The following is a 25,936-nucleotide window of genomic DNA, read 5'->3' as shown; positions in this document are numbered from 1 at the left end:
GAATGAATTGTAAGGAAGAAGCACCCTCAACAAGTTCCATTTGAAGCAGGGGGACTTAAGCCACAAGTATCAACCAATAGAAGGCACCACGACCATACTCTTTTTCTTTCTAACTTACTCTCTCTAACTTGAAAAACACAGCAAGACAAGCCAAGGCTAAGTGAGGGATAAGGAATCACTCACCTTCTAAAGAAGTGGGGGGACCTTATAGAGTTGGCAGCCATCAACCAATATTGCTATTTCATAGCCAATCCAACCTAAATGTCAGTTCATACAAGACAAGAAATAATAATAATTTTTAACTTACACAAGCCTCAAATGCAGCCTTTTGGCAAGATTTTGAGGATTAATTTGAATCACTAGTAGGTCAGTCATACCTTCAGTTTTATGAGAGTGAGGGTAGGAGAGTGGGAGCTCAAGGCCCATCCAAAACCATCTGAGCATGTGAACAAACCAAAGGGGGGAAGAGGAAATTGGTGGCCAATAATTGGCTAGTTCCAATCCTTCAAAACAATGTGAATAGTAGAGGGGAGGTGCCAAGCAATAAAGCCTAGAATTGACATACCATACCTCGAAAGAGGAGACATCCTTATATGTGAGTTATCACATCAAAAATTCAACCTTTTAGTAAAAACAATTTCCTCATTTTCAAAAAGAAGAGAACACATGAATGGTGTTCGTTTGAGGGAGGCAAGTGCCTTGACAGGTAGTGCGATAGGAGCTCCTGTTGAGACGCTTGACTGATTATTAGTTTTCTCAATTCACAACCAAAGCTCATCATCATTCTTGACTTAGCTAAAAAAAATTACCGCCTCCACATAGTCCTTCCTTTGGCAGGCCAAAAAGATTTGAATGTTGAAAACCATGTCAGCAAAGCACTTGAGTCCACTCAATATGCAACTCCAAGAGGATTATCAACGTTGTAAAGACTAATCATCATTACACTTTTGTCATAAGTCAGAAGTGTAAAAGACAAAACCTACAAGAATATCATCAAGTAATAATAACCGGGATGAGTAATTCGAAACTATTATCCTCAGACATAGTCTCTTCATTGGATATGGTGGAACAGGTCATAACAAATATTGTTGTTAATGATTTAGAGTTTACAGTCACAACATATAAAAATGTGATATCCATTAAGCGTTGAAGCCAAAAAAACCTAAAGAGAGCATGGTTCTCAAATCTCATGTCAACAAAGAATGAGTATTGTCTCTCACTATATCCCGAAGCTAAGGAAAAGCAAGTATCATTAGACTAAATAAGGCCTTTTTTTTAGAGTAGCGAGCAGTGCCTCAAAATTTCAACTACGTGAAAGAGCCACATTTCCCGGCTAGATCTATGAGGTCTATTGAAATTATTTCTAGGGGAAATTACCAAAATACCCCTCTAATTTGAGGAAATTCCCAAAATACCCCTCAAATTTCAAAAATTCCCAAAATGCCCCCGAAATTTTGTCATAAATTCCCAAAATGCCCTTCAAATTTTCCAAAATTCCCAAAATAGCCCTGGTTGTGAGACTAAATTTCTCGAAAAATAATTTTTTTTGTAGGTCTTCACAAGAAGAGTGATTGTCTATCGTACAAGATGCTAAAACTACAATTTGAGTTGGTTACGTAGGCTTTGGAGATGAATTGGTTCATTATTTTTAGACATAATTGCCTTTTTTGCGATGGTAACTGGTGACAAATTACATGTTGAGCACTCAAAAACGGATCTCAATTGTCAAAAACGAATGAAGATTAGAAAATATTGAACATTCCAACCAAAATAGATACAAGGGTATTTTGGGAATTTCCTCAAATTAGAGGGGTATTTTGGTAATTTTCCCTTATTTCTACTACGTCAATACTTGTCTTCTTCCTCTTCTCTCTCTCTCTCTCTCTCTCTCTCTCTCTCTCTCTCTCACACACACACACACACACACACACATTCTCTCTCATACACACACACACACGCGCACGTGCCCACACCCCTATGACATAGGCAAGCGCGCTTAGTAGGAACCATGCAAGTAGCTTTTCTTTCTTCTCAATATCAACCAAAGGATGCACATAAATACACCACAATGAAGTGAGCATTATTGGAAGAAAATCCCATATCTACTTAAGTAAAATAGCATGTCTTAAATCCTTGTATTTTGGGTATAATTTTGCAATCTATACTTATATCAAGGCAGTTTGAAACCTTTCTTTGTTAGGGTCATCCATGTCCACAAAGTGAAAGAAGAACCTTCGAAATATCTATTGCACCAATTTTTTTTATCAATGAAGTGAATTAGATCAATCTTTATGTATATCTAAAATTAAAAAGAGTATTGTTGCACCTTTAATAATTGCCAGATATATCGTTTTTGAAAGTAGGAAAATAACTTTACTCTTCTTTTTTTGCTGAATCAAATTTATTAATTGTTTGAAAATTTGTGCCAGAAATGTATTTTCTATTTTCAGTTTTTTGGAGGAAGGCAGATTAGGGTTTCTGGACAACCTGTGGTCTGCAGGAAATTAGGGTTTCGGATGATCTGAATTTGGAGAGATGTGAAGAGTAACAAGTGGGCTATGGCGATCTCAAGGGTTGCTGCAAGTAGGTCTGTTGTGAAGATCGACAACTAACCAGCTCATTAAGGTATGGTCGGCTGTTACACTTGTATTTTTCCCACCCGTGGCAGCTTACAATCATCAGTGCTGCTCATCAAGAACGGGGGATTTATTTTTCTACTAAATTTTCTTTTGTAGCAAGATAGTAGCTTGATCTACTGTAGCAATGTCTTCTTCTCCTCTAAGAGCATTTGATTTACTGAATTTTGGCTGAATCTAGTGTTTTCTTACTGCGCTCTCACTCTTATTCCCATATTCAAGCAGAATTGCGTTGAAATGAGTCGCAAGCTGCAATTTTGTATGTGTCAGTATTATTTCCTTTGTTTCCGCCAAGTGTGATCCGTTTTGTCAGGGCCCTCTTTGGCTGTATGTTCTTCTCTATTTCTTCCGAGCAGGTGGCAAGTTAACCCTGTGTAGCTTGTTAAACTCTCTGAATGGCCTCTAAGGGCAGTGTGATTTTTTTTGCTCTGATTATGTTCGGTATATCTTTTCTGGAGAACGTTTTTTTTTTTTTTTTGGGAGTTTCTCTCATCAGGATGTTGTCTTCCGTGTTTGCCAGTTGGTTCGACGGCTCTTCTGACTTATTTCTGAATTTTGTCTGCTCATACTGTTACTATGTCTTGCACCTTTCTTTCTCAAGGTTTGGATGAGCTTGATGAATGCTGTAGTAGAATTATTTGGGCATGCGTTAAGTTTAAGTTGGCTGACTTCTCTTTTCCCTGTTTTAATGGGAGAGTGCTACTTGGGTTTATGATGACAGTTGTAAAGATTTGTGCATGGAAATAAAGGGATCTATGGGCTTACCACCTTCAGCACCAGGAGGACTGGCAGCGTCATTCAATGGAATGCATGCAAAGGGGGGTGAAATGCCAGCTCATGAGCCACATACACATGCACACGCACAACAGCACGCATCTTCACCCTTCAGGGTAGATGCTTCAAGAGTGACAAGTACACCCATGATGGTGAGCCCACCTATAGCAGTGACCCCCTTAGCTGCATCCCCCCTTCCTTACATGCCTGACATGTCGACGGCTATCATGTCACACACGACCACCCTTGCAAACCTGGGACCAGGTTTCACAGGCTCTGATTCTGTCAAGAAAAAGCGAGGGCGCCCTCGGAAATACGGGCCTGATGGCACCGTCTCAATTGTAATAAAGCCTTTCTCTTCTCCATCCCCCACCCCTATGTCAACTCTTCAAAAAAGAGGCCGTGGGCGACCTCCTGGATCTGGCAAGAACCAACAGCTAGCAGCTTTAGGTAACAGTTTCTTAAAATTACCGTTTTTTTGTTCTTCCTGTCAGTTTGTGGGATTTATAATTACATTGGTAGTATTTGGCCAATACTTTGGTTGATGGAGCTAATTGTCGTATTTGTCTAGAGAATGACTGCCATCAGTCTATAACTTGCAGTTTTTAGGAATTCGGGCTTTTTTTAAATTAATCTAGGTATGTATATGAGTCTTATAGGTACTGATGCTGTGTATGTCAGTTGCTCTTCTGCTGGGTTATAAATATATCTCTTCATATAAATCAGTTAGGGTTCTATTTCCATCACGAGTGGTAGTTTTGCTGGTAAGTGACTTAAATCTGCAACAAATCCATGGTTCATCCGATAGTTTTTGCAGGTATGTAGGGGTGTGCATTTCAATGCATGATTTTTTTAAATTCTGCAGTCTTCGTAGGATGTTTGGGTTTGTGGGCAGTAGATTGTATTCTTATAGTAGAGTTTATGAGGTTTGCCAGGGGCACATGGTTTTAAAGAATGAAATTTATCAAATAGCATGTATCTAAGCAGGTGACCTTGAGTGTATCTGAATCCATAAGCACAAAGAGGCACTCTGTCCAGATTATCATGATGTTATGTAGCCTTTGTATGCCAAGGCTAGCTTTCTCTTTTCAGTCTTTCAATTTCACTCTTTGTTATGGCAGTTGAAGAATGTGAAAAACCAGAAGGAAAAATAATTACTTCTTGCAATTCGGTTTCTCAATATGTGACTATGGTAGTATGAGATGGCATTTACTTTATGTGCTTTTATATGACAGGAGAATTGATATGTGGGACAGCAGGTGCGGGCTTCACTCCTCATGCCATTACAGTCGCTACTGGAGAGGTAATTATTTGACACTATGCAGCCCTTTGGATGAATCTCAGTCAAAGGAAATGGCCATTTTTGGGCTCTCCCTTCCCATTTCCTGTTCCAATCCTTGTTCCATATGACGGTTGTGAGTTGTCTTAGGGAATGGCAATTCATGGCAATTCCCATACCCCGTTCCCTGTTTTGATTTGGCGTTCCGTGTGAATATGGGATGAATGTTTGTGTGTGTTCCGCGTGCGTGCGTGTGCCATAGTGGCCCTTGTGCGCTGTGGGAGGGCATTTGTATGAAGGACTTGTACTATGTGATCGTACAGATGACTGGCAGTTTTATCTATATTTTTAAAGATAATCATCTTGCTGTATCGTACATTTCCTAGTGCCAACGTATGGTAACATTGTGCTTTATCATATTGTCTGTGGATTGTATAGCTATTGTGGAGTTCTGTATGTGGCGCTAAGTTGTTATTCTGATTTGAGTTGATACTAGGTGTGATGGACCTTGAGGTTGTTGTCTCTTGTGGATGACTTCTATTAGTTGGTATCATCAAGAGTTTAATGCATATGTAGGTGTGATTCATTCATTGGTTGCTATAAAAGACACAGCATGATTGCTCAATATGTTCGTACTCATGACAGGATGTTGCAGCCAGAATCATGTCATTTTCCCAGCAAGGACCGCGTGGAATCTGTATTCTTTCAGCTAATGGCGCTATCTCCAATGTCACACTTCGCCAACCTTCAACTTCAGGAGGCACTGTAACCTATGAGGTTCTCTTCTTTTCATTAGTCTACCAGCCTTGGTGATAGGTGTTTATGAAACTTTCAGCCAAAGGTAGAGTGGGAGCATGGAGCTGAAACATGGGTGTGTTTTGCTTGCCTACACACATGCATATGTATGTAATAAATTCTCATATATTTCTTACTTGCACACACGCCAACAGTCGTTTGTTTGTTAATTAACCTGGTTTGGTTTTCTCCTTTTCTTCAAGCATCCTGGTTCGGTTGTGTTCTTTTCTTCGAGCCTGTGTGACTGCTGTCTATATTTTTGTGCAATGTTCCTTGGTATCTACCATCGAGGAAATACAGTGTTGCTTGCCTGTATGATGTGTATGCATGCACATATTTACGAGTATGTATGCTATGTTTTCTGCGTGAGGGGTATCATTTATTATAGAAGGTACACACTAATTAGGAACTAACCCTATACAAACGTGCACCCATGCTTGGGTTCTGATGACTGCAGTAGGGAATGCCATAGCATTGTCCAAGAATAACGGTCTCTCACTTTCTGTTTGGACAAGGAGTGAAGTTAAGGTTGCATGTTATCTTTCGAGATTGTGTTTAGTTTGATTTTGTATTGCTTTGTTGCAGGTATGTACATTGTAGAATTTTGTTGTAGTCAACAGCTTTTATTAGTATATATAAGTTTTCTTTCATCTTATATCTGTTTTGTATGAGTTTGCACTGTCTTGTCCTTGATATGAACGAGTTTACAGTTGAATTTTTGTACAAAGTTTCATGCACGCTTTACTCGTTTATTTTACCCATCTCATTTTTAAGTAGCTTTTTTTCTTTTGCAAGTGAACTAAATCTTGCTTTCATTGTTTTTTCTCCTTTGTGGTTTTGTGTGTTTTTTTGTGCAAGTGTTTTAGCCCTTATGAATGTGATTCTATGCATGTTGACACTAAATCTTGTTTTCATTGTTTTTTCTCCTTTGTGGTTTTGTGTGTTTTTTTGTGCAAGTGTTTTAGCCCTTATGAATGTGATTCTATGCATGTTGACACTAAATCTTGTTTTCATTGTTTTTTCTCCTCTGTGGTTTTGTGTGTTTTTTTGTGCAAGTGTTTTAGCCCTTATGAATGTGATTCTATGCATGTTGACTCTTTTGAACATATGTGTATTTTTGATTGGGTGCAGAAGTTGGGCCTGGTTTTTACATATATGCATCTGTTCAATCTGTTCAAGCAGGGACGCTTTGAGATTCTTTCTCTATCTGGCTCTTTCCTGGTGATGGATTCCAATGGAACTAGAAGTCGGACTGGAGGGCTCAGTGTGTCACTTGCAGGGCCAGATGGAAGAGTGGTGGGAGGAGGGGTGGCTGGAATGTTAACGGCAGCCAGCCCAGTGCAGGTAAATTGCAAGACACTAGCATTCCGTAACATCGGCAATTTTTAGTTGTAGAATTGCTGGGGGTTGACAATATGTGCATTGAACGTGGAACCTTTCCTTATTTCTGTCTCATGATTTGCAGAAGAGGCAAGTTCCGGTTAATGCGTGTCCTAAGTAAACAAGCAAACCCCTTTACCAGATATGTTTGTTAATTTGTGCTCAACACTTAGTAAGTTGTAATCAGCTACGTGGTCAATCATCTGTGAATGCACCTTTATTCAATCAATCACTATTCAATCAATCATGCAAAGCCTTTAGGGTAAACTTTCACATAAAATTATGATCTATTTTGTGGTCTTTGATAATTGTGGTGATCTTTCTATATTTTTGAGGTGACTGAATTATTACTCATGCTTTTGTAGGTAGTTGTCGGTAGTTTCATCTGTGGCAACAACTCAAAGAAGGTTCATAGCAAACAGCCAAAAGTTGATAGTGCAAATAAATTATCAGCCTCAAGCACCCCGAAAGATAGCGGTGTAGCTCCAGAGATGTCGCTGAATAAGATGGCGGATATGAAGCCTGAGAGTCCTCTCAATCAAAGCTCTGGAAATGGAGGTAGCAGTGATGCAGAATCACCTCAGGGACAGATGATTGCTGTACACTCTGGTTGGCCAGCATCTCACGGTATCTCAGAAGGAAGGCATAACATTGAGATCGCCATGTCATCACCAGGGCAATAACCTTCCTCTTCCCCCTTTTTCAGTTTCTACTTACTGAGCTTTTCGGTGCAGAGCTGTGTCACATACACATGCTCTCCAATGGAAAGTTTTACAACATCTTGCAAGGTAGCTTACGGTTGCTTTTGCAGCCATTTTGTATTAGGTTTTACTGCCCATCAACCTCCGGAGCATGTATTTGTTCCAAGGGGAGGTCTGTTGATTATAAGGATAGTTGGAAATGCACATGCCCTAACTTCTTGGAATTAGTGTATAACTTTCGAAAAAACAGGCAAAGCATAAAGAACACAAAGATTGTCTCTCCTAGCACGCTATGTAATCATTGATTTTTTTATAGCATGTTTCGGTTTCAGATTTTCTAGACATGCATTCATGTTTCACCCTCAATAAAATGATGAAAGTTTTGTGTTTTGTGTGAACTCTGTCCATTTAACTAAAAATGCTCAGAAAACTGCATACTTTTCTGTGCATCACATAGCAAATATAGTTTGTGTGCCCATGGAACTTTACTTTTTCCTTAAAATGGCAGTTTACCCTTTTCACATGTGTTTTTATAATCTTAAGGCAAACCATAAGGAGGTAAAGTTATCTTTCTGGTTTCTACTGCTTTGCAACAAGAGTCTAATCTATAATCTATACGTAACACTTGTTTTCTTACTGCACACACATACTAAAAGAAAGCTCTAATACTATCATTTACAAGTGCGACTTGTGTCTTCGATAAATTTTTCTTGAATCAATTGAGCAAGCCCATGCATCAGAACATATCTATGAGCAACCATCACCTGCTTGCGGTTTAAACCAGGCACCTCCAATTTATCAATTAGGAACACTACAAGAGATAGGGGAAAACAAAATGCTCTTTCTGCTTTATTAACCTTTAGTTCTGTACAAAGACTTAAACAAAGTTCTTCCTGATCCCTCCTTGAGTAATCGGTGGTCCTCTTCTCCTTCCTAATCACACACAAGGCCCAATAAATGTAGTTTGTGATTTATCATCCAAAATCCATTTCTTGAAAATGTTGAGGCCCTTTCCACAAACGATTGAGCTGATGGTTACATTGTATTGTGGGAGACTATCATGGGTCTATACCTTGCACTTTCCTTTAAGGGTGAATCTCAGCTTATGCTGGATTCATCTAGGTAATATATATGGATAAAGGCCACACATGCAGTTGACAATACACAAGAATTTTCTCGTTACCACAGTTTCAGAAATGAACTCCTTCCAGATCTAGACATCAAGCCAACGACACACTGAGTTCTTTTACAAGTCAGACTTGTATGCATGGATCCATTTTCCACAAGGAGTTGGTTTTTTGAATAGTCTTCTGAAATAACCAGGGTAAACATGTCCCTGCATCAAGTACACTTGTTCAATTCATAGCTCATCAGAAATTAGGATCAACACCACAAGTGCATTTTGAACTAAGGAAATAGATTGATTTGAGGAAGTGCCATCTCATGCAACAATTTACCCAAAAAGTTCAAGCAAGGTGACCAATCAGCTTGAAAACACTCAAATGGAAAACAGGCAGCAGCAATAGAGAAGCATGGGTGCCTTGTATTGCTAAAGCACTAACCACACTCATAATTTCTTCAACAGCCCTTATTGGACAATTCAATGAAGGCAAAGAGCTTCACACTCGAGACGAGACGCGGAGTGGCAGAGTTTCACTCTCATATGCATTGGCCCCTAACTAGGCGCCCCTTGCAGTATTAAAGATCTCAAAATACAACTGCCAGCGAGAGTCCACCCATCCAACACGCTGCCATTGCACCAGTGCTAAGTGACTCTCCAAAGCTCATATTTAAAGGCCCTTGGCCTCTGCTTTGTACACAAAAGAGCCTAAAGGCTCCAAGAGATTAAATGTCAACTACTTGTGCCCCAAAAAACTCACCTAAGTCAACTGCTTTCAAAATATGGCACCCAAAGCACCTGCCACTTCAGCTGCCCGTATGGCCCGCGTTTTGAGCTGAAAATTGTCCTGCCTCTTGCAGCTAGATCCGCGCAGAACTGGGTCCCTTGATCTGCTAAGCAATCGGCCCGACACTTCCTCTCTCTTACAGTCCAGTATTTGCATGCCCCGTCACCAAGTAGTCACATCTTAGTCCTGGAGGAGACTCTCAATTGCTACCCAAATAACATCACAAAATGGGAGGAGGGAAAAGCCACATAGGTGGTTGATAATAAGCCTTGGCCGCCATGGCCCACAGCTCTATGAATGGCTGGTGTTATCTCTCCACAGTCGAGCTACCCTTTTTCATATTGGCCTTAGAGCGTGTGTATGAGCTCCAACCAGAATGCACGTACCGTCTCTGCTCGACGCTCAGGTCTTCCCGAACACTATGAAGTGGCAGGCCCGCCATACAAACCACGGGCCAGATCAGGTCCCATTTACAGTCTCTCCTGTGTCCAAGCTGCTGTCAAGAAATCTGGCATCAGGCACTGCCGAGGTTGACCTGCCAAAAGCGAAACCCCGAAGTTGCATGCTCTATCTCATATCTAAGGGCTGATGCCGTCACTTAGTATCCTGAGCCACATCTGCTGGGCCTTAAGGCTGGAGGCAATCCCAAAGCTAGTGCCGCTGAGTCTCTGGAGGATGTCCACACCTAGGGCAAACCAAGGGGTGTCCTCCATGTGCAAGCGAGACCCCACTGTACTCGCTCATGTTGGACCAACCACTGAAAACTGTAACGTCGAGCTTGGAGTCCAGCCCAAATCGGAGTCCAAAAATCCGATTATGCCTCACTAGAGAACCGGATCCCTTCTTCGTGCTAGATGCCTTTGCCTTCACCTTCACCTTGGTTTTTGACTTCAGGTCAACCGATCCCTTTCATTACCTGTAAATCACATTCTTAGACAATGCCTTCGTATGCCTGGCATAGGGACAATCCTGAGAATACTCAAGTACTTAAGTGCTCCATAAGAAACTGCACTTCCTGTTGCCGCTTCAAGCCCTGAGCACCAGCTACACAAAAAAGTGGTTCGAGCTCCCCTATACACACATCATCTGCTGCTTCTGTTTGGGCCGATTTCTCTTCCTCGACTTCCTCCTCCCTCACTTTCACCTTCCTCTTCGACATACTCGTACTCTTCCTCAGAATCATTAGGTGCATCCATGGTGGCTGTAGAAAGTAGGGTCAGATTCTCATAGAAGAAGAATCGACTGGTGCTCTGATACCAATGCCACCAACAAGTCATTGACAAGGCAACGAAATAGACAAATGCACCACGAACTGATTTGGAAGACTAGAGATAAGACGAAGGAGTCCCCACTCAAATATGGTGGCCCCTAAGGTAGGGGTCCCTTGGGGTAGTTCTTTTCAAGGTGAGATAGTGTGCGGAGTTCTCCACTCAAATGCAATGGCCACGCACTCTTCATGGACGCCGGAACAGCACCTACAGTAAACATCCCTTACGGCACTTCTTTATTAATTGGTCTTGAGCAGATACAACTGGTGCCCCGTGTTGGGTCTAAAGGCCCTCCTTGGCCTCCTTGTATACATTATTTTACTCACTTATAGTTGGGGTGGGAACCACCCCTTGGGCCCAACTTTATAATGTACCCTAACATATAATAACAATGATTTGAAGATAGCGTGCGGGCTGGGTTTTTGCCGTACGCATAGACCTGTCTCTCTCTCTCTCTCTCTCTCTCTCTCTCTCTCTCTCTCTCACAGCAAGAAGCCTCATCCGTGCCTTTAAACTGGTATCAAAGCAAGGCTACGTGCCCTGGGCGATTCCCTCTCGCGTAGGTAGCATTTTCTCTCTCCTGTGCAAATTTTCTCTCTCTAGAAACAGCAGCGCAGGAGCTTTCTCTCTCTTCTCCAAGTACGTTACGGTGTCTATCATTGCTCACGCACAAAAAAACAGAGAATTACAGGTCCAAAACAGGCGTTTTTGGCTAAAAACAGATCATTTTCTGCATATTCAGGTGTATAAACAGCAAAAACAGGTTTGCAGGTTAACACCGGGCACTTTGGGGAACTCAATTTCAAGTTTGGAATTGGGGCTTTTTGCTTCTTTGCTGAAAATTGTCAAATTTCAGCAATTTTTCGCGACAAAACTTGGGGCTTTTGCTAACTCCAGCAAAAACTATCAAGTTCACTCCTTACAGGTGCAGGTGACGAAGTTACAGTGGAGAATTGAGCAGTGAGAAATTGGGGCTTTTTATGTTTTTTTGAAAATTCAGTAAAATTTCACTTATGTACTTACATTTGTGGTCAATTTGAGCAGAGAGATTGAAGCTTGTGGAGCCTACAAGTGTTTATTCAATCATTTGAGCAACTTTCATCTCTTATGTGTATTGCCAAATGTACTTTATGCAGTGAAACTGTGGCATGTACAACATTGGGGTCATTGCAAATGCATTTGGTGATGTATACTTGATGCGAGGTTGCTCTATGCGTTAAGTTTGACATGCTCAATATGTCTTCTTGCTGAAAATTTCACTTTTAAAGTAAATTACAGCATTATAGTTGTTCTTGCAGACACTTTTACAGTGTTTACTTGAATTTGCTCTTGCCGTACAGTGCTTGTACTTCTTGGCTGAAAATTATAAGTTTTTGTTTTGTCTCATCATGGCTGACACTTCATCATCCTCGGACTCTAAGAGCCTCTTTGAGATCCGCAGGTTTAATGGTACAGGTTTTGAATTGTGGAAGGATCGCATACAGGGCATTCTTTTCTTGAAAGAGTGCGATGATGCATTGGCTAAAAATAAGCCAGAGGGTATGTCAGATGCAGATTGGACTAAGCTTAACAGGAAAGCCATTACGTACATTAAGATGACTGTGACTGATAATATTCTTGTTGATTTCAAGGGGCTTGACACAGTTGTGGCTGTGTGGGATAAGCTTAAAGCTACTTATGAGAATACGACTCCTGTAAATCAGGTTCATCTCATGAGAAAGCTTGTAAGCTTAGTGCTTGATGAGTCCAAACCTGTCTCTGATCATTTGAATGCCTTTGCTTGAATTTTGAGTCAGTTGAGTGACTCAGGTTTGCAGGCTTTTGAGGATGATAAGCTCAAGGCTATCTTGGGAAGCATTGGTTGTTTCTTTGAGTAACAACTCCAACTTGACCTATGATGGTGTGCGTGGTTCTATTCTCAATGAGGAGATGAGACGCAAGTCAAGTGGGAGTGGCACTGGATCAGCCTATAATGTCCGTAGACGCAATGATAAAAGGCAAAATGTTGCAAATAAGCAAAGAAATCGCAGCAAAAGCAAGGAAAAACAGCAAGACATCACTTGCTATCAATGCGGAAGAAAGGGGCATAAAAAGCCCAATTGCAGGTTTTTTTAAGAAAGAGCAGGAGCGCAAGAAGCAAATGAATGCAAAAGGCAAGAAAAATGATAAAGAGGACAGCTCTACCCCTAAAGAAAGTGAGCCTGAAAAGGCAAATGTGATCTCTAGTGTTGTCATTAAAGAGATTAATGAAAATGAAGACACTAGTGATTTTTGGGTTGCATCTTCAGATCCACATGTCATGACTGTTGAGGATATGCATATCACTAAGCATGATGTGATAGATGCTTTGCTTTCTACTCATGATGGCCTATCACAATCTTGGATTGTTGACAGTGGTGCCTCTTTTCATGTGACCCCCTCTTTGGAGTGTTTTGCCTCATGCACAGCAAGAAACCTTGGAAAAGTGTATTTGGGCAATAACTATGCTTGTGACATTGAGGGAGTTGGCACCATACACCTGGCACTTGATAATGGCCAGGAACTCACTCTTCATGATGTTAAGTATGTGCCTGGTATCAAGAAGAGTTTGCTTTCAGTTGGGCAATTGGATAGCAGAGGCTTCTTCACTACATTTGGTGGTGGCATGTGGAAGATCCAAAAGGGATCTATGCTTATTACTAGAGGCAGTAAGAAGGATACTTTATACTATCTGCATTGCAAGGCATTACCTGGCCGTTTTGTCGCAATTGCAGAAGTGCAGTCACACATGGAGCTTTGGCATAAGCGTCTTGGACATATGAGTCATAAGGGATTGCAGACTCTTTCCTCCCTTGGTAGGATTGATGTAAAAGGCTCTAAACTTGATTTTTGTGATGATTGTGTACTTGGGAAGCATGTAAAAGCTTCTTACTCTCATGGAGCCTCTAAAAAGGCTAGTATTTTGGATCTCGTACATTCTGATGTTTGCACAATGCCAATAAAAACTCATGGTGGTTCTCGTTACTTTGTGTCTTTCATTGATGATTGTTCACGTAAACTATGGGTTTATTTGCTTGAGGATAAGAGTGAGGTTTTAAATGCATTTAAAAAGTTCTATGCCTTTGTTTGTACTCAAAAGGGTTTGAAACTTAAATGCATACGTACAGATAATGGGGGGGAGTATGTTTCTAAAGACTTTAATGTTTTTTGTGGTGAGAATGGGATTAAAAGGGAGCTCACTGCCCCTTATAATCCATCTTCAAATGGTGTGGCTGAGCGTATGAATCGCACGCTATGTGAGAAGATTTGGTGCATGCTGTCTACAACTAATCTCTCGCAATTGTTTTGGGGAGAGGCACTTAAAACCGCGGTGCATATATGCAACCAATCTCCACATCATGCACTTGATGGTGGCATCCCTGAAGAGGTTTGGTCTGGCAAACCGGCTTCATATGACCACTTGAAAGTCTTTGGTTGTGAATGCTATGTACATGTGCCTGTTGACTTCAGAACCAAACTCGATATGAAATCCTTGAAAGGCATCTTCTTGGGTGATGGAGATGAAGGTGAAATGGGATATAGAGTTTGGATTCCGGGGTCACATAAGGTAATTCGCGGCCGGGATGTGGTATTTAATGAACCTAAGCTGCTGAAAAATGCCACATCCAGTGACTTGGATAAGAAAAAGGTGAAATTTCAACATGATCAGTCACTTCCACAACCATTTTCTACTGACAAATTTAGCTCCTTTTGATGCTGGTCATGAAGGCCAGCGTGTTATCATTGAGCCAGATGATAATGGACAGTAGGGGGATGCTGAAATTCAGCCTGAGGGTCAAAATCAGCATGCTGAAAATCAGTTACAGCAGCCTGAAAATCAATTACAGCAGAGTATAAATGCTGAAAATCAATCTCTAATTGATGGGGTTAATGTTCCACATAATTAGACCCATTACCGGTAGACATAGATCATTGGGTGAGGAGGTCTACGCGTCAGAGACGTCAACCAGAGAGGTTTCAGCCATCTTTGGATTGTATTTTGTTGACTGATGAGGGAGAGCCTCTTACATACAAAGAGGCCCAGTCCTGTGAAGATAAGAGTAAGTGGGAGCTTGCTATGAAATCTGAGATGCAATCACTGTATACAAATAATACATGGGAGCTTGTGCCTTTGCCCAAAGGAAGGAAGGCTATTCCTAACAAGTGGGTTTATAAGGTCAAATGTGTTGATGACAAACCCAAGTACAAAGCACGTCTAGTTGCTAAGGGTTATGCACAGAAGGAAGGCATTGATTTCCAGGAGATTTTTTCACCTGTGGTTAAGATGTCTACTCTCCGTGTGCTGTTTGCTTTATGTGCTTATCTTGGATTTGGAGCTGGATCAAATGGATGTGATCACTGCTTTCTTACATGGTGACTTGGATGAGGAGCTGTATATGCAGCAGCCTGAGGGCTTTGTCATTCCAGGGAAAGAGCATTTGGTATGCAAATTGAAACGCAGCTTGTATGGGCTGAAACAATCCCCTAGACAGTGGTACAAGAAGTTTGATACTTTTATGCTCAACCATGGGTTCAAACGCAGCCATGCAGATCACTGCCTTTACACTAAAAAGGCTCCAGATGGTAGTTTTATTGTGCTAGTCCTATATGTGGATGACATGTTGATTGCTGGCAAGCATAAGGAGACTTTGAATGCTTTGAAAAGAGAGCTGAATTCAGCTTTCTCAATGAAAGATTTGGGTGCAACTAAACATATTTTGGGTATGCGTATTACGAGGGATAGAAAGAAGCGTCTTCTATCCCTTTCTCAAGACAAGTACATCAAGGAAAAGTGCTTGAGAGATTTAATATGTCTAATGCTAAGCCTCTTGGTGTGCCTTTACCTCCGCACACAAAGCTTAGCAAGCTTGATTGCCCAAAAGATGATGTAGCTGCCCATGCTATGAAAGGCATTCCTTATGCTTCAGCTTGTGGTTCATTGATGTATGCCATGGTTGCTACACGACCAGACATTGCTTATGCAGTGGGAGTTGTTAGCAGGTTTATGTCTAATCTTAGCAAACCACATTGGGAGGCAGTGTGAGGCATTTTCAAGTACCTAAAAGGTACACAGGACACATGTATATATTATGGAAAGGGTACACTATCACTGCGGGGTTTCTGTGATTCGGACATGGCAGGTGATCTTGACACTAGAAAGTCTACTAGTGGATATGTATTCACACTTGCTGGAGGTGCTATCTCATGGTGTTCAAGGTTACAAAAGATTGTGGCATTGAGCACTACAGAGGCTGAATATTTCAGCCACAGAGGCTTCTAAAGAAGCTATTTGGCTTGGCAGGTTGGTTAGAGATTTTGGTCTTCCTGCATATGCTCCAGTACTTGGTTGTGATAGTCAGAGTGCTTTATGCCTGGCTAAAAATGCCATGTTTCATGCTCGTACCAAACTCATTGATGTGCGGTACCATTTTATACGACAGGTCTTGGATGATGGCCTTGTCACACTGACAAAGGTCAAGACACAGGATAACCCTGCAGATGTTCTCACTAAGTGTCTTGCTAAGACACAACATCAGCATTGCTTACACTTGGTGGGAGTTCCTTAAAGGTACCACATCGGGCCTTTAAGTGGGAGGTTGTTGGGTCTAAAGGCCCTCCTTTGCCTCCTTGTATACATTATTTTACTCACTTATAGTGGGGGTGGGAACCACCCCCTTGGGCCATTTAAATGGCCCAACTTTATAATGTACCCTAACATATAATAACAATGATTTGAAGATAGCGTGCGGGCTGGGTTTTTGCTGTACGCATAGACCTCTCTCTCTCTCTCTCTCTCTCTCTCTCTCTCTCAGCAAGAAGCCTCATCCTTGCCTTCACCCCTGGGAGGGGGGGGGGGGGGGGGGGGGGGGTCCCACTCATATATGGTGGCCCCTAAGGTAGGGTCCCTTAGGGTACTTTATTGATTGAAAAAGAACTCACCAACTCAAGGTGAGACACTTGGGTGGAGTTCCCCACTCAAATGCGGTGGCCCCTAAGGTAACGCCCCTTACGTTACTTCTTTATTAATTGAGATACAACTGGGAGGGAGTCGCTGTAACCGGCCTGTTCAATCCAAAAAGGGCGGTAGACTTTACTTTAAACCTTGATTTAGCTTTCACCCATTATTAGTCGTCTATTTTACCTGTACTTTCAAGACACATCAAAGGGGAGAGGGATACAGGCTGCTAGATTGCACCTGTATGAGTAGACAGACACCAGATTGGCCCCTAACTTAGGCGCCCCTTTCGGTATTTCTTTATTGTTCAAAAGAGGGAATAAACGCTGTGGTTCCTACAAGCTGCCCCGCACAAACTCGGCTGAATTTCCACTGTTCCAGCCCGATTTCGGCAGCATAACTGTACTAGAACCTTTCACGGTCAGTATTCCCACGCATTGACCGACTTTCCCGACGCATACGGGCACTTTGCAAAACCTGGCGAGAATCTGCAGCACGCTGAATTCTCTGTTTTCAGCCCTGAAAATGCTCCAGATCGCCTGTACAGCGGTCCCCTTGCGTCCCCGAACCTCCTGGGGGTATTTGGGTCCGTTTAGGGCCAAAACCCTAAACCTGCAAAAATACACAGCAGGCTGTAATTCACTGTTTCGGGCTCCGTTTCGCGTGCCGGTCGCATCCCTAGCAAGTCCTCGAGCTCCCGCACCTGTAGGGCTACTTGCCCTTTGAATCGGACGAGATTTCTGGCGTGAAACCTCTCCGAATTCACCTGTACCTGCGGGGGGATTAGCCGCTAGCTAATCCAGTACCTGTGCAAGAGGCTCTTGCCTCGGCAATCGCGCATGAACCCACACAACTGTACATTGGTCAAATGAAAAGCCCACTAGAGGGGCATAACATACTGCCAAAGGGGAGAGAGAGGGCAGTGCGTAGCGTGCAGGGCATCACTCCTGGCACCGCACTGTGCATAAGAGGGAAAGCAAGCACTCCATAGCTCTTAACCTGTGACAGAGACTTGCAAAATGAGCCTCCCAGCTATAAATCACGTTTTTGCCTTCTCTATAAGTAGTAAACTGGCCTCAGAGTGCCAAGTGTCACTCACTTGTGCATTTTCCCGCTTTAGACCCTCGGGTCTAAAAATATCTCACCTGCAGCCTCTGTTGACTTGGCCACAGAGTAACAAAATGATCCCCATGTCAAACTGCACGTAATGACGCGAAGACATTTTCAGGTCCCAAAATAGCAGTTCCCTAAATTTTAGGAGATGCTGCCATTGTATCTTTCTAGGTCATCCGACCCTCTTTGTACACTGCGGCCACATCCAAAACTGAAATGTAGCCTCTGTAGCAAAGGATTCCACTTTGGCTAGTCAATGACCCCACTTGGCTAACCATAGTCCTTGTCCAACCTTAGTGCTCTCTTGCCCTCAGGCCTGGACTCCCTCTGGACAGTTCCACACTAGCTATGCAATGTAGGGCAGTTAGATTTCCCGAGGGGTGTTTCCAAAAAGTGAAAGTAAATAGATAATAAGAAAGAAATCAACAAAAAGGATAGATAGTAGTCACACGCTGGTGACATACCCCCCTCTTGAAATCTCAAACGTCCTCGTTTGCATCTATGTCGTCCATGCTTACTGTCAACACTGATGTATTCAACACTTGTCGACACATATACGACACATACATGCTCATTGTCAACCCTGGTGTATTCAACACCTCGTCGACTCATGTATTGCCTGCGTGTGAACTCTGTCCCAATGACATAGTGGTAGCTTCGCACTCTGCCATTGTTTTGAGTCACTAACTTTCCAATGACAAAATGGTAGCTGCACATTTTGCCACTGTCTTATAGTACACGTTGGATCCCGTAACACTTTCGAGCATACCCAAACCGACAGTTTAAGAATGCAGTTACACATGTACTCTTTAATAGAAGCAATCACTGTATCCTTGACAGACTGACAAGAAATACTCACTTCTATAGCACTAACCAAACTTTTGGACATTCCATAAGAGCAATTGCCAAACTGACAATCTGTACAGCTCTAACATTCATGTAACAGGTATTTCATTTGAGCTCACTTTAAATACCATGTACATCATTTGTTTCAGAAGCCATTGTCACACTGACAATCCATTTAGCTTTGAAACTCAAGGGGTCAAGGTAGGTTGCAAATCGAAGGCTTCCAGGTAAAGTGATAACACAGTTGGTGACTCTGCAAGTTCACCTTCTTCCATCCACTTAGCATCCATTGGTGGATAGTTTCTGAACTTTACCAAGTAACGCCTAGCAACCTTGCCTTTCACTTTCCTTTCTTTGTGTGCCAAAATCTGTTCAGGGACCAAGATTTCGTCAAGTTCCTCGACTTCCGGCTGATCTTCAGCTGGTATATCTTCTGGCACATCACCCACATAGGGTCTGAGAAGACTCACATGAAACGCATTGTGAATCTTCCAACTGTCAGGCAATTTCAGCCTATATGCAACATCACTGATTATGTCGCACACTTGAAAAGGCCCATAGTAACGCATGCTGAGCTTTGGAAACACTCTTTCCTTGCCCTTCATCTTCTTTAACCTTGCCTTTTCAAAGCGTAAAAGCACCCAATCACCAAGTGAATATACCACTTCACGACGGTGACGATCAGCTGCTTTCTTTTGCTTTGCCTGAGTCCTTTCTAAGGCCACTTTGACCTTCTTGTACATTTCATCCATGTCTTGAACATACTTATCTGCTTCAAATATCTTGTCCTTTGTATGCAGTATGGGAGGAACTTTCTTGCCACCTTCAACTATCTCAAAGGGTGCCTTGCCAGTTGATGAATGCACTGTATTATTGTATGCATACTCCACCAATGGCAAATACTGCTCCCACCTTCCTTTATGCTCTGACACATAGCACTTCAGCAGATCTAGGACAGTAGAATTTGCCTCTTCTGACTGCCCATCTGTTTGAGGATGAAATGACGAAGAGAATTTGAGCGTGGTGCCCATATTCTCAAACAAGCCTCTCCAGAACAAACTTGTCATGCGTGGATCACGGTCGCTAACAATCGACTGTGGCATGCCATGATACTTGAAAATATTGCTCATAAACAAGCGTGCCATCTGATCTGGCTTTATCTTCTTCCTGACAGGAATAAAATGAGCCTGTTTGCTGAATCTGCAAATAATGGTCCAAATACCATCATTTCCTGTCTGCGTTCTTGGAAGATCAAAGATAAAATCCATAGCAATACTTTCCCATGGTTTATCTGGAATAGGTAGTGGTTGCAATAACCCTGGTGCCTTTTGCCTGTCAAACTTGACCTTTTGGCATATTAGGCATTCTCGCACAAAGGCATCCACATCCCTTCTCAATGTAGGCCAATAGAAGAATGTCTCTACCGCTTTAACTGTAGCATCGATACCACGATGCCCTGCATACGGTGGGACATGACTCTCTTCCATAACTTTGCGTCGCAATGGCTTTGTGACACACAATCTGCCATGCATCATCATGAACCCGTCTTTAAGAAGATAGTGTTCATGACGTTGTCCATCCATTAGTTGCTCGAAGACCCTTGCAAAATCTTCATCATTTGCATACTGTTCTCTCATATCATCAAGTTCATGATGATAAGGAATTGACACAGCTGAAATTTGTGGCTTCCTTGACAAGGCATCAGCCACAACATTCTTCTTGCCTTCGACATGCACAATCTGAAAATGGAACATGGACAAGATATTTGCCCATCGCATATGCTTCTCAGATAACTTTGTCTGTGTCAAGAAGTATCGCAAGGTCTGATGATCCGTTTGGACAACGAAATCTGCACCTAGCAGGTAGTGTTTCCAACTTAAGAGCGCATGAATCACAGCCAGTAACTCTTTCTCATAGACCTGCATGGTCATCTCTGGCCCTTGCAAAATTCTGCTCTCATAGGCTACTACCCTGCCATCTTGCATTAGCACAGCAGCAATGCTACTACCGCAGGCATCACACTGGACCACAAATGACTTCCTAAGATCTGGCAACACAATGACTGGATCCGAAGTCATCTTTTCCTTTAAGAGATTAAAAGCTGAAATCTCTTTTTGTGTCCATCTAAAGGTGACTGCCTTCTTTTGAAGAGCATGTAAAGGTGAAGCAATCTCAGCGAAATTTCGAATAAACCTTCTGTAATAGGAGCATAGTCCCAAAAAGCTTCGGACATCATGCACCGTCTTCAAATTTGGCCATGACTTGATCGCTTCAACTTTTGCAGGATCCATTCTGACACCATCCTTTGAGACAATGTGTCCCAGAAAGTGAATCTCTTCCAGAAAAAACTCACTTTTCTTTGCATTGATGAGCAACCTATGACTGCGTAGCTCTTTGAACACAATGGCCAAGTGATGCCTATGCTCCTCTTCATTCTTTGAGTAGACTATCATGTCATCAAAGAACGTACCAACAAACTGCTGGTGTGGACGGAAAATTCTGTCCATCATCCTATTGAACGTAGCAGGAGCATTTGTGAGACCAAAGGGCATCACTAAAAATTCGTAAAGGCCAAACGTTGTTCTAAAAGCAGTCTTGTGCACATCCTCTGATCTAATGCGGATCTGATGGTACCCACTCTTTAGATCTATCCTGCTAAACATAGCTGCTCCTTCTAATTTGTCCATAATATCATCAATTCTAGGTATAGGGAACCTATTCTTGATGGTATTCTTGTTCAGTGCACGGTAGTCGATGCACATACGCCATGAGCCATCCTTTTTTTGCACTAACAATACTGGAGAACAAAATGGAGATGAACTGGGCTGAATCAGCCCCTTTTCTAACAGCTCCTGTACTTGGCCATTATCTCTTTCTGCTGAGCCGCACTAACCCTGTACGGAGGCTTATTTGGTGGGCTACAGCCTGGCACCAAATCTATCGCATGGTCCTCGGGTCTCTTTGGCGGTAATTGAGACGGTAATGAATCGGAAAAACAGTCACTATACTGTTGTAAAAACATTGACCTTTCTTTATCTAGCATAGATAAATTTGATTCATCACAATCTGATACTTCACGTGCAAAAACCAAGTACGCAGAAAGATGCTTTTTCATTACAGAAGTAATAGCAGAAGCTGATACAGTAGGAATAGACTCCCCTTTAAGCTTTACATCCAGAATGTGAGTCTTTCCCCTGCTCTGTACAGTGATCTTTTTGTTGTAGGCATCCATGATTCCCTGTACACGAAACAACCAAGGAATACCTAACAACACATCACATCCGTCCAGTGGCATGATGTAAAATTCTTCAGCATCTACATAGGACTGGATATGTAGACGCAACTTTCCAATGATGGGTGTCACAGCCTCTGTATGGCCAGGACATGCCAAACCTGCCTCTGCTGTATATCCCATCTCTTCAGGTCTGATTCCCAACTTTGAAGCCAATTCTGGGGAAATAAAGTTGGCTTTGGCACCTGGATCAAAGAAGATAAGCACTGTTTGATCCCTGACCTTTCCCCATGCTCTGCAAAGCTCACTTGCATCTGAATTTGGCTTGTCGCCCACCATATCTGGCACTAGACCAGCCATGGGCTTCTTTCCTTTCTTGTCTTCCTTGTCTTCAGAATCAGCTGGCCTTTTCTTTGTAGGACAGTTGTAAGCAATGTGGCCAGGCTGCTCACATATAAAGCATTTGTTCTCTGTCCTCAGGACCTTCTTTTGCTCTTCTGACTTGCGAGGAAAACGTCTTTTCCATTTCTTTGCTGGTCCTTTTTCTGATTCAGCCGTAGCTTTGTCTTTCCCTGCGTTGGCTGACTCCTGAGTCCCTTTAGGAGCCTCATTGGGAACGTGCTTCTTGGCTGAATTTTTCTTGCCTGATCCTGCCTTGACGCCAGTGTTAAATTCACAATCTTCTCCCTTGAGCAAACCATTGCCAGTGTTTGCTACCTCGATGAGCTGCGTCAAAGTAGTGACTTTTGTCTTCGTACAGTACTTTCTCAATCCTTTAGGTAGGCCACAACAGTATTTTTCAATCTGTTCTGTCAATGGCACAAACCTATAGGAAGTTACTGGAAGTAGAGCTTTCCAAAACTTCCGATTGTAATCATCCAGATTTCTGCAAGTGGCAGCATTAAGCTGGTGCCATTCTGTCATGACATCTGCTTCGAAATCATCAGATAACCATGCTGCTGCAAAAATCTGCTTGAAGTAAATCCATGTGGACGGAGCTTGCCCTTGAAGCAATAAAGTTGTCCACCATTGTCCCGCATTCCCTGTGAAGAAAGTGGCTGCCTTGCGGACCTTTGAAGCCTCTGTAAAGTTTCCCCCTGCATAGGCCTTATCAAACTGCTGGAGGAATGAAAGAGCCTTCTTCCTGTCATCAAACCCTGTAAAGGTCGTGAATGTCACACCTTTGCCACCTTCTTTGTACGGAGTTGGCCTCTCCAGCGGCGTTAAATTGTCATATGGAAGTGACTGAAACATGGGAACACTATTAGGGTTCATCTGTGTTCCTTGGCCGCTATTAACTTGACCTGGAAATGCCATATTTGGCTGCTGATTTGTAATTCCAGCCATACCAAAATTTGCTTGTGGCATCCCAAATTGTCCCTGAGTGCTTTGAAACCCTGGTTGCATACCCATGACACTGTACATGGGGTTAGGCATCATCGTTTGAGCACCCGCAAACACTGTTCCTGGCGTATAAAACTGATTTCCAGGTGCATGACCAGCCATGCTCTGAAATACCGATCCACCTCCAAAATAGCCAGGGTGTACTGAAGGTGGTGGGAAGACCTGTTGCATAGCCTGTAAGTTGCTTCCCTGCCCATTAGAACCAGCTATAGGCTGTTGAAAGGTGGCGGGCTGAATTGGTACAGCTTGAAAAACTGGCATCTCAGCCACCTGTTCTTGCACCTTAGGCATACGTTGTGGAGACTGCATGTTCTCCGTCAAGTGTACAGGTGTTTCCATTGACTGTGCGGTATGAATCACCTGTGTTCGAGCCTTAACAGGCTTTTGAATATGATCCAGTGACCCAACTTGCTGAGACGGAACCGGAGGTTGCAGAAAGGCTAAAAACCTCGGATTCTGCATTACTTGTGTAAACATAGCCACAGCAGTAACCAACTGGGTCCTGAATATATCATCATCAGTCTGTGGTGGTCTTGAGGACTCACCCACTTCATGTGTCTGTTGACCCTGTGAAGAGGAAACCTCTTCAGTCACATCATCTGGTCTGTCAGCCATAATTGCAATTCCCTGTGTCTGGTCTATGATCCCCTGTGTCTTCAAGCCCAAAACTGACCAAGGCTCACTTCTATGGGAAAAAGTGATTTAATCCCGTCGATGGAACCATGTAACCGGCCTGTTCAATCCAAAAAGGGCGGTAGACTTTACTTTAAACCTTGATTTAGCTTTCACCCATTATTAGTCGTCTATTTTACCTGTACTTTCAAGACACATCAAAGGGGAGAGGGATACAGGCTGCTAGATTGCACCTGTATGAGTAGACAGACACCAGATTGGCCCCTAACTTAGGCGCCCCTTTCGGTATTTCTTTATTGTTCAAAAGAGGGAATAAACGCTGTGGTTCCTACAAGCTGCCCCGCACAAACTCGGCTGAATTTCCACTGTTCCAGCCCGATTTCGGCAGCATAACTGTACTAGAACCTTTCACGGTCAGTATTCCCACGCATTGACCGACTTTCCCGACGCATACGGGCACTTTGCAAAACCTGGCGAGAATCTGCAGCACGCTGAATTCTCTGTTTTCAGCCCTGAAAATGCTCCAGATCGCCTGTACAGCGGTCCCCTTGCGTCCCCGAACCTCCTGGGGGTATTTGGGTCCGTTTAGGGTCAAAACCCTAAACCTGCAAAAATACACAGCAGGCTGTAATTCACTGTTTCGGGCTCCGTTTCGCGTGCCGGTCGCATCCCTAGCAAGTCCTCGAGCTCCCGCACCTGTAGGGCTACTTGCCCTTTGAATCGGACGAGATTTCTGGCGTGAAACCTCTCCGAATTCACCTGTACCTGCGGGGGGATTAGCCGCTAGCTAATCCAGTACCTGTGCAAGAGGCTCTTGCCTCGGCAATCGCGCATGAACCCACACAACTGTACATTGGTCAAATGAAAAGCCCACTAGAGGGGCATAACATACTGCCAAAGGGGAGAGAGAGGGCAGTGCGTAGCGTGCAGGGCATCACTCCTGGCACCGCACTGTGCATAAGAGGGAAAGCAAGCACTCCATAGCTCTTAACCTGTGACAGAGACTTGCAAAATGAGCCTCCCAGCTATAAATCACGTTTTTGCCTTCTCTATAAGTAGTAAACTGGCCTCAGAGTGCCAAGTGTCACTCACTTGTGCATTTTCCCGCTTTAGACCCTCGGGTCTAAAAATATCTCACCTGCAGCCTCTGTTGACTTGGCCACAGAGTAACAAAATGATCCCCATGTCAAACTGCACGTAATGACGCGAAGACATTTTCAGGTCCCAAAATAGCAGTTCCCTAAATTTTAGGAGATGCTGCCATTGTATCTTTCTAGGTCATCCGACCCTCTTTGTACACTGCGGCCACATCCAAAACTGAAATGTAGCCTCTGTAGCAAAGGATTCCACTTTGGCTAGTCAATGACCCCACTTGGCTAACCATAGTCCTTGTCCAACCTTAGTGCTCTCTTGCCCTCAGGCCTGGACTCCCTCTGGACAGTTCCACACTAGCTATGCAATGCAGGGCAGTTAGATTTCCCGAGGGGTGTTTCCAAAAAGTGAAAGTAAATAGATAATAAGAAAGAAATCAACAAAAAGGATAGATAGTAGTCACACGCTGGTGACAGTCGCTCTACAATATGCAACCATGTGCTCCTATTGCTAAATGGACTATTTTCTTTTTTTTTGAGTAATTTCTATTTATACAAATTAAGATATTTAAATGTGTACACTTGAACTGTAAAAGTTAGGAATTGTAGATCTATTTGAACTGATAAAAGCCATCAGGAATGGACAACTCCGATGTGTCATATGATGGGTGACATTAAGCATTGTGAAGGAGTTGTTCCGTAAATTCGGTGGGAGAGAATGGGAAATGGGTATTCCCGACGCGTCACCTGATGGGTCACGGGAGTATCAGATAGGGAATATTCCATTAGTCTCGGAGGAAATCTGAGTTGGATTAAGGATTACGTGTAAAGATGCAGGCACAAGAATAAAGATGGGTTCTGAGAAGATTTTTCTGAAAAGAAGGATATTGTTAAGTTGCTTTC

At 42.8% G+C, this 25,936-nt stretch overlaps 2 protein-coding genes across 5 annotated transcripts in view; one reads left to right on the top strand and one right to left on the bottom strand.

The window, feature by feature from the left end:
- Positions 1-2,140: 2,140 nt before the first annotated feature.
- Positions 2,141-7,909, top strand: LOC147449903 (AT-hook motif nuclear-localized protein 1-like). Of its 3 annotated transcripts, none has more exons than XR_015189486.1 (7): positions 2,141-2,625; positions 3,358-3,860; positions 4,646-4,713; positions 5,335-5,466; positions 6,667-6,828; positions 6,950-7,036; positions 7,230-7,368. XR_015189486.1 is itself a non-coding variant. In XM_086522251.1 (7 exons), the coding sequence occupies exons 2-7, from the start codon at positions 3,374-3,376 to the stop codon at positions 7,231-7,233; spliced, it is 885 nt and encodes a 294-aa protein (XP_086378377.1). In that variant the 5' UTR covers positions 2,142-2,625; positions 3,358-3,373; the 3' UTR covers positions 7,234-7,368. The 3 variants fall into 3 exon arrangements, 2 of the variants coding, with proteins under 2 accessions (XP_086378377.1, XP_086378376.1); XM_086522251.1 differs by having other exon boundaries at positions 2,142-2,625; positions 6,950-6,981; XM_086522250.1 differs by lacking the exon at positions 6,950-7,036 and having other exon boundaries at positions 2,155-2,625; positions 7,230-7,909.
- Positions 7,910-8,388: 479 nt separating this feature from the next.
- LOC147449902 (uncharacterized) overlaps positions 8,389-25,936 on the bottom strand; it is an 84,175-nt gene continuing 66,627 nt past the window's right edge. Inside the window, exon 4 of one of the 2 annotated variants that reach the window (XM_086522248.1) lies at positions 8,389-8,901. In XM_086522248.1, the coding sequence (XP_086378374.1) occupies positions 8,812-8,901 (90 nt within the window). In that variant the 3' untranslated portion in view covers positions 8,389-8,811. Of the gene's footprint in view, positions 8,902-9,019; positions 10,674-25,936 lie in introns of those variants that run through there. The other variant, XM_086522247.1, reaches the window with a different exon arrangement.

The sequence above is a fragment of the Adiantum capillus-veneris genome, chromosome 10 (genome assembly GCF_014529385.1).
Source record: "Adiantum capillus-veneris isolate H3 chromosome 10, ASM1452938v2, whole genome shotgun sequence".
Classification (NCBI taxonomy): Eukaryota; Viridiplantae; Streptophyta; class Polypodiopsida; order Polypodiales; family Pteridaceae; genus Adiantum; species Adiantum capillus-veneris.
The sequence above is the reverse complement of the archived record's forward strand: the minus strand, read 5'-3'. Positions and strand labels throughout refer to the sequence as shown.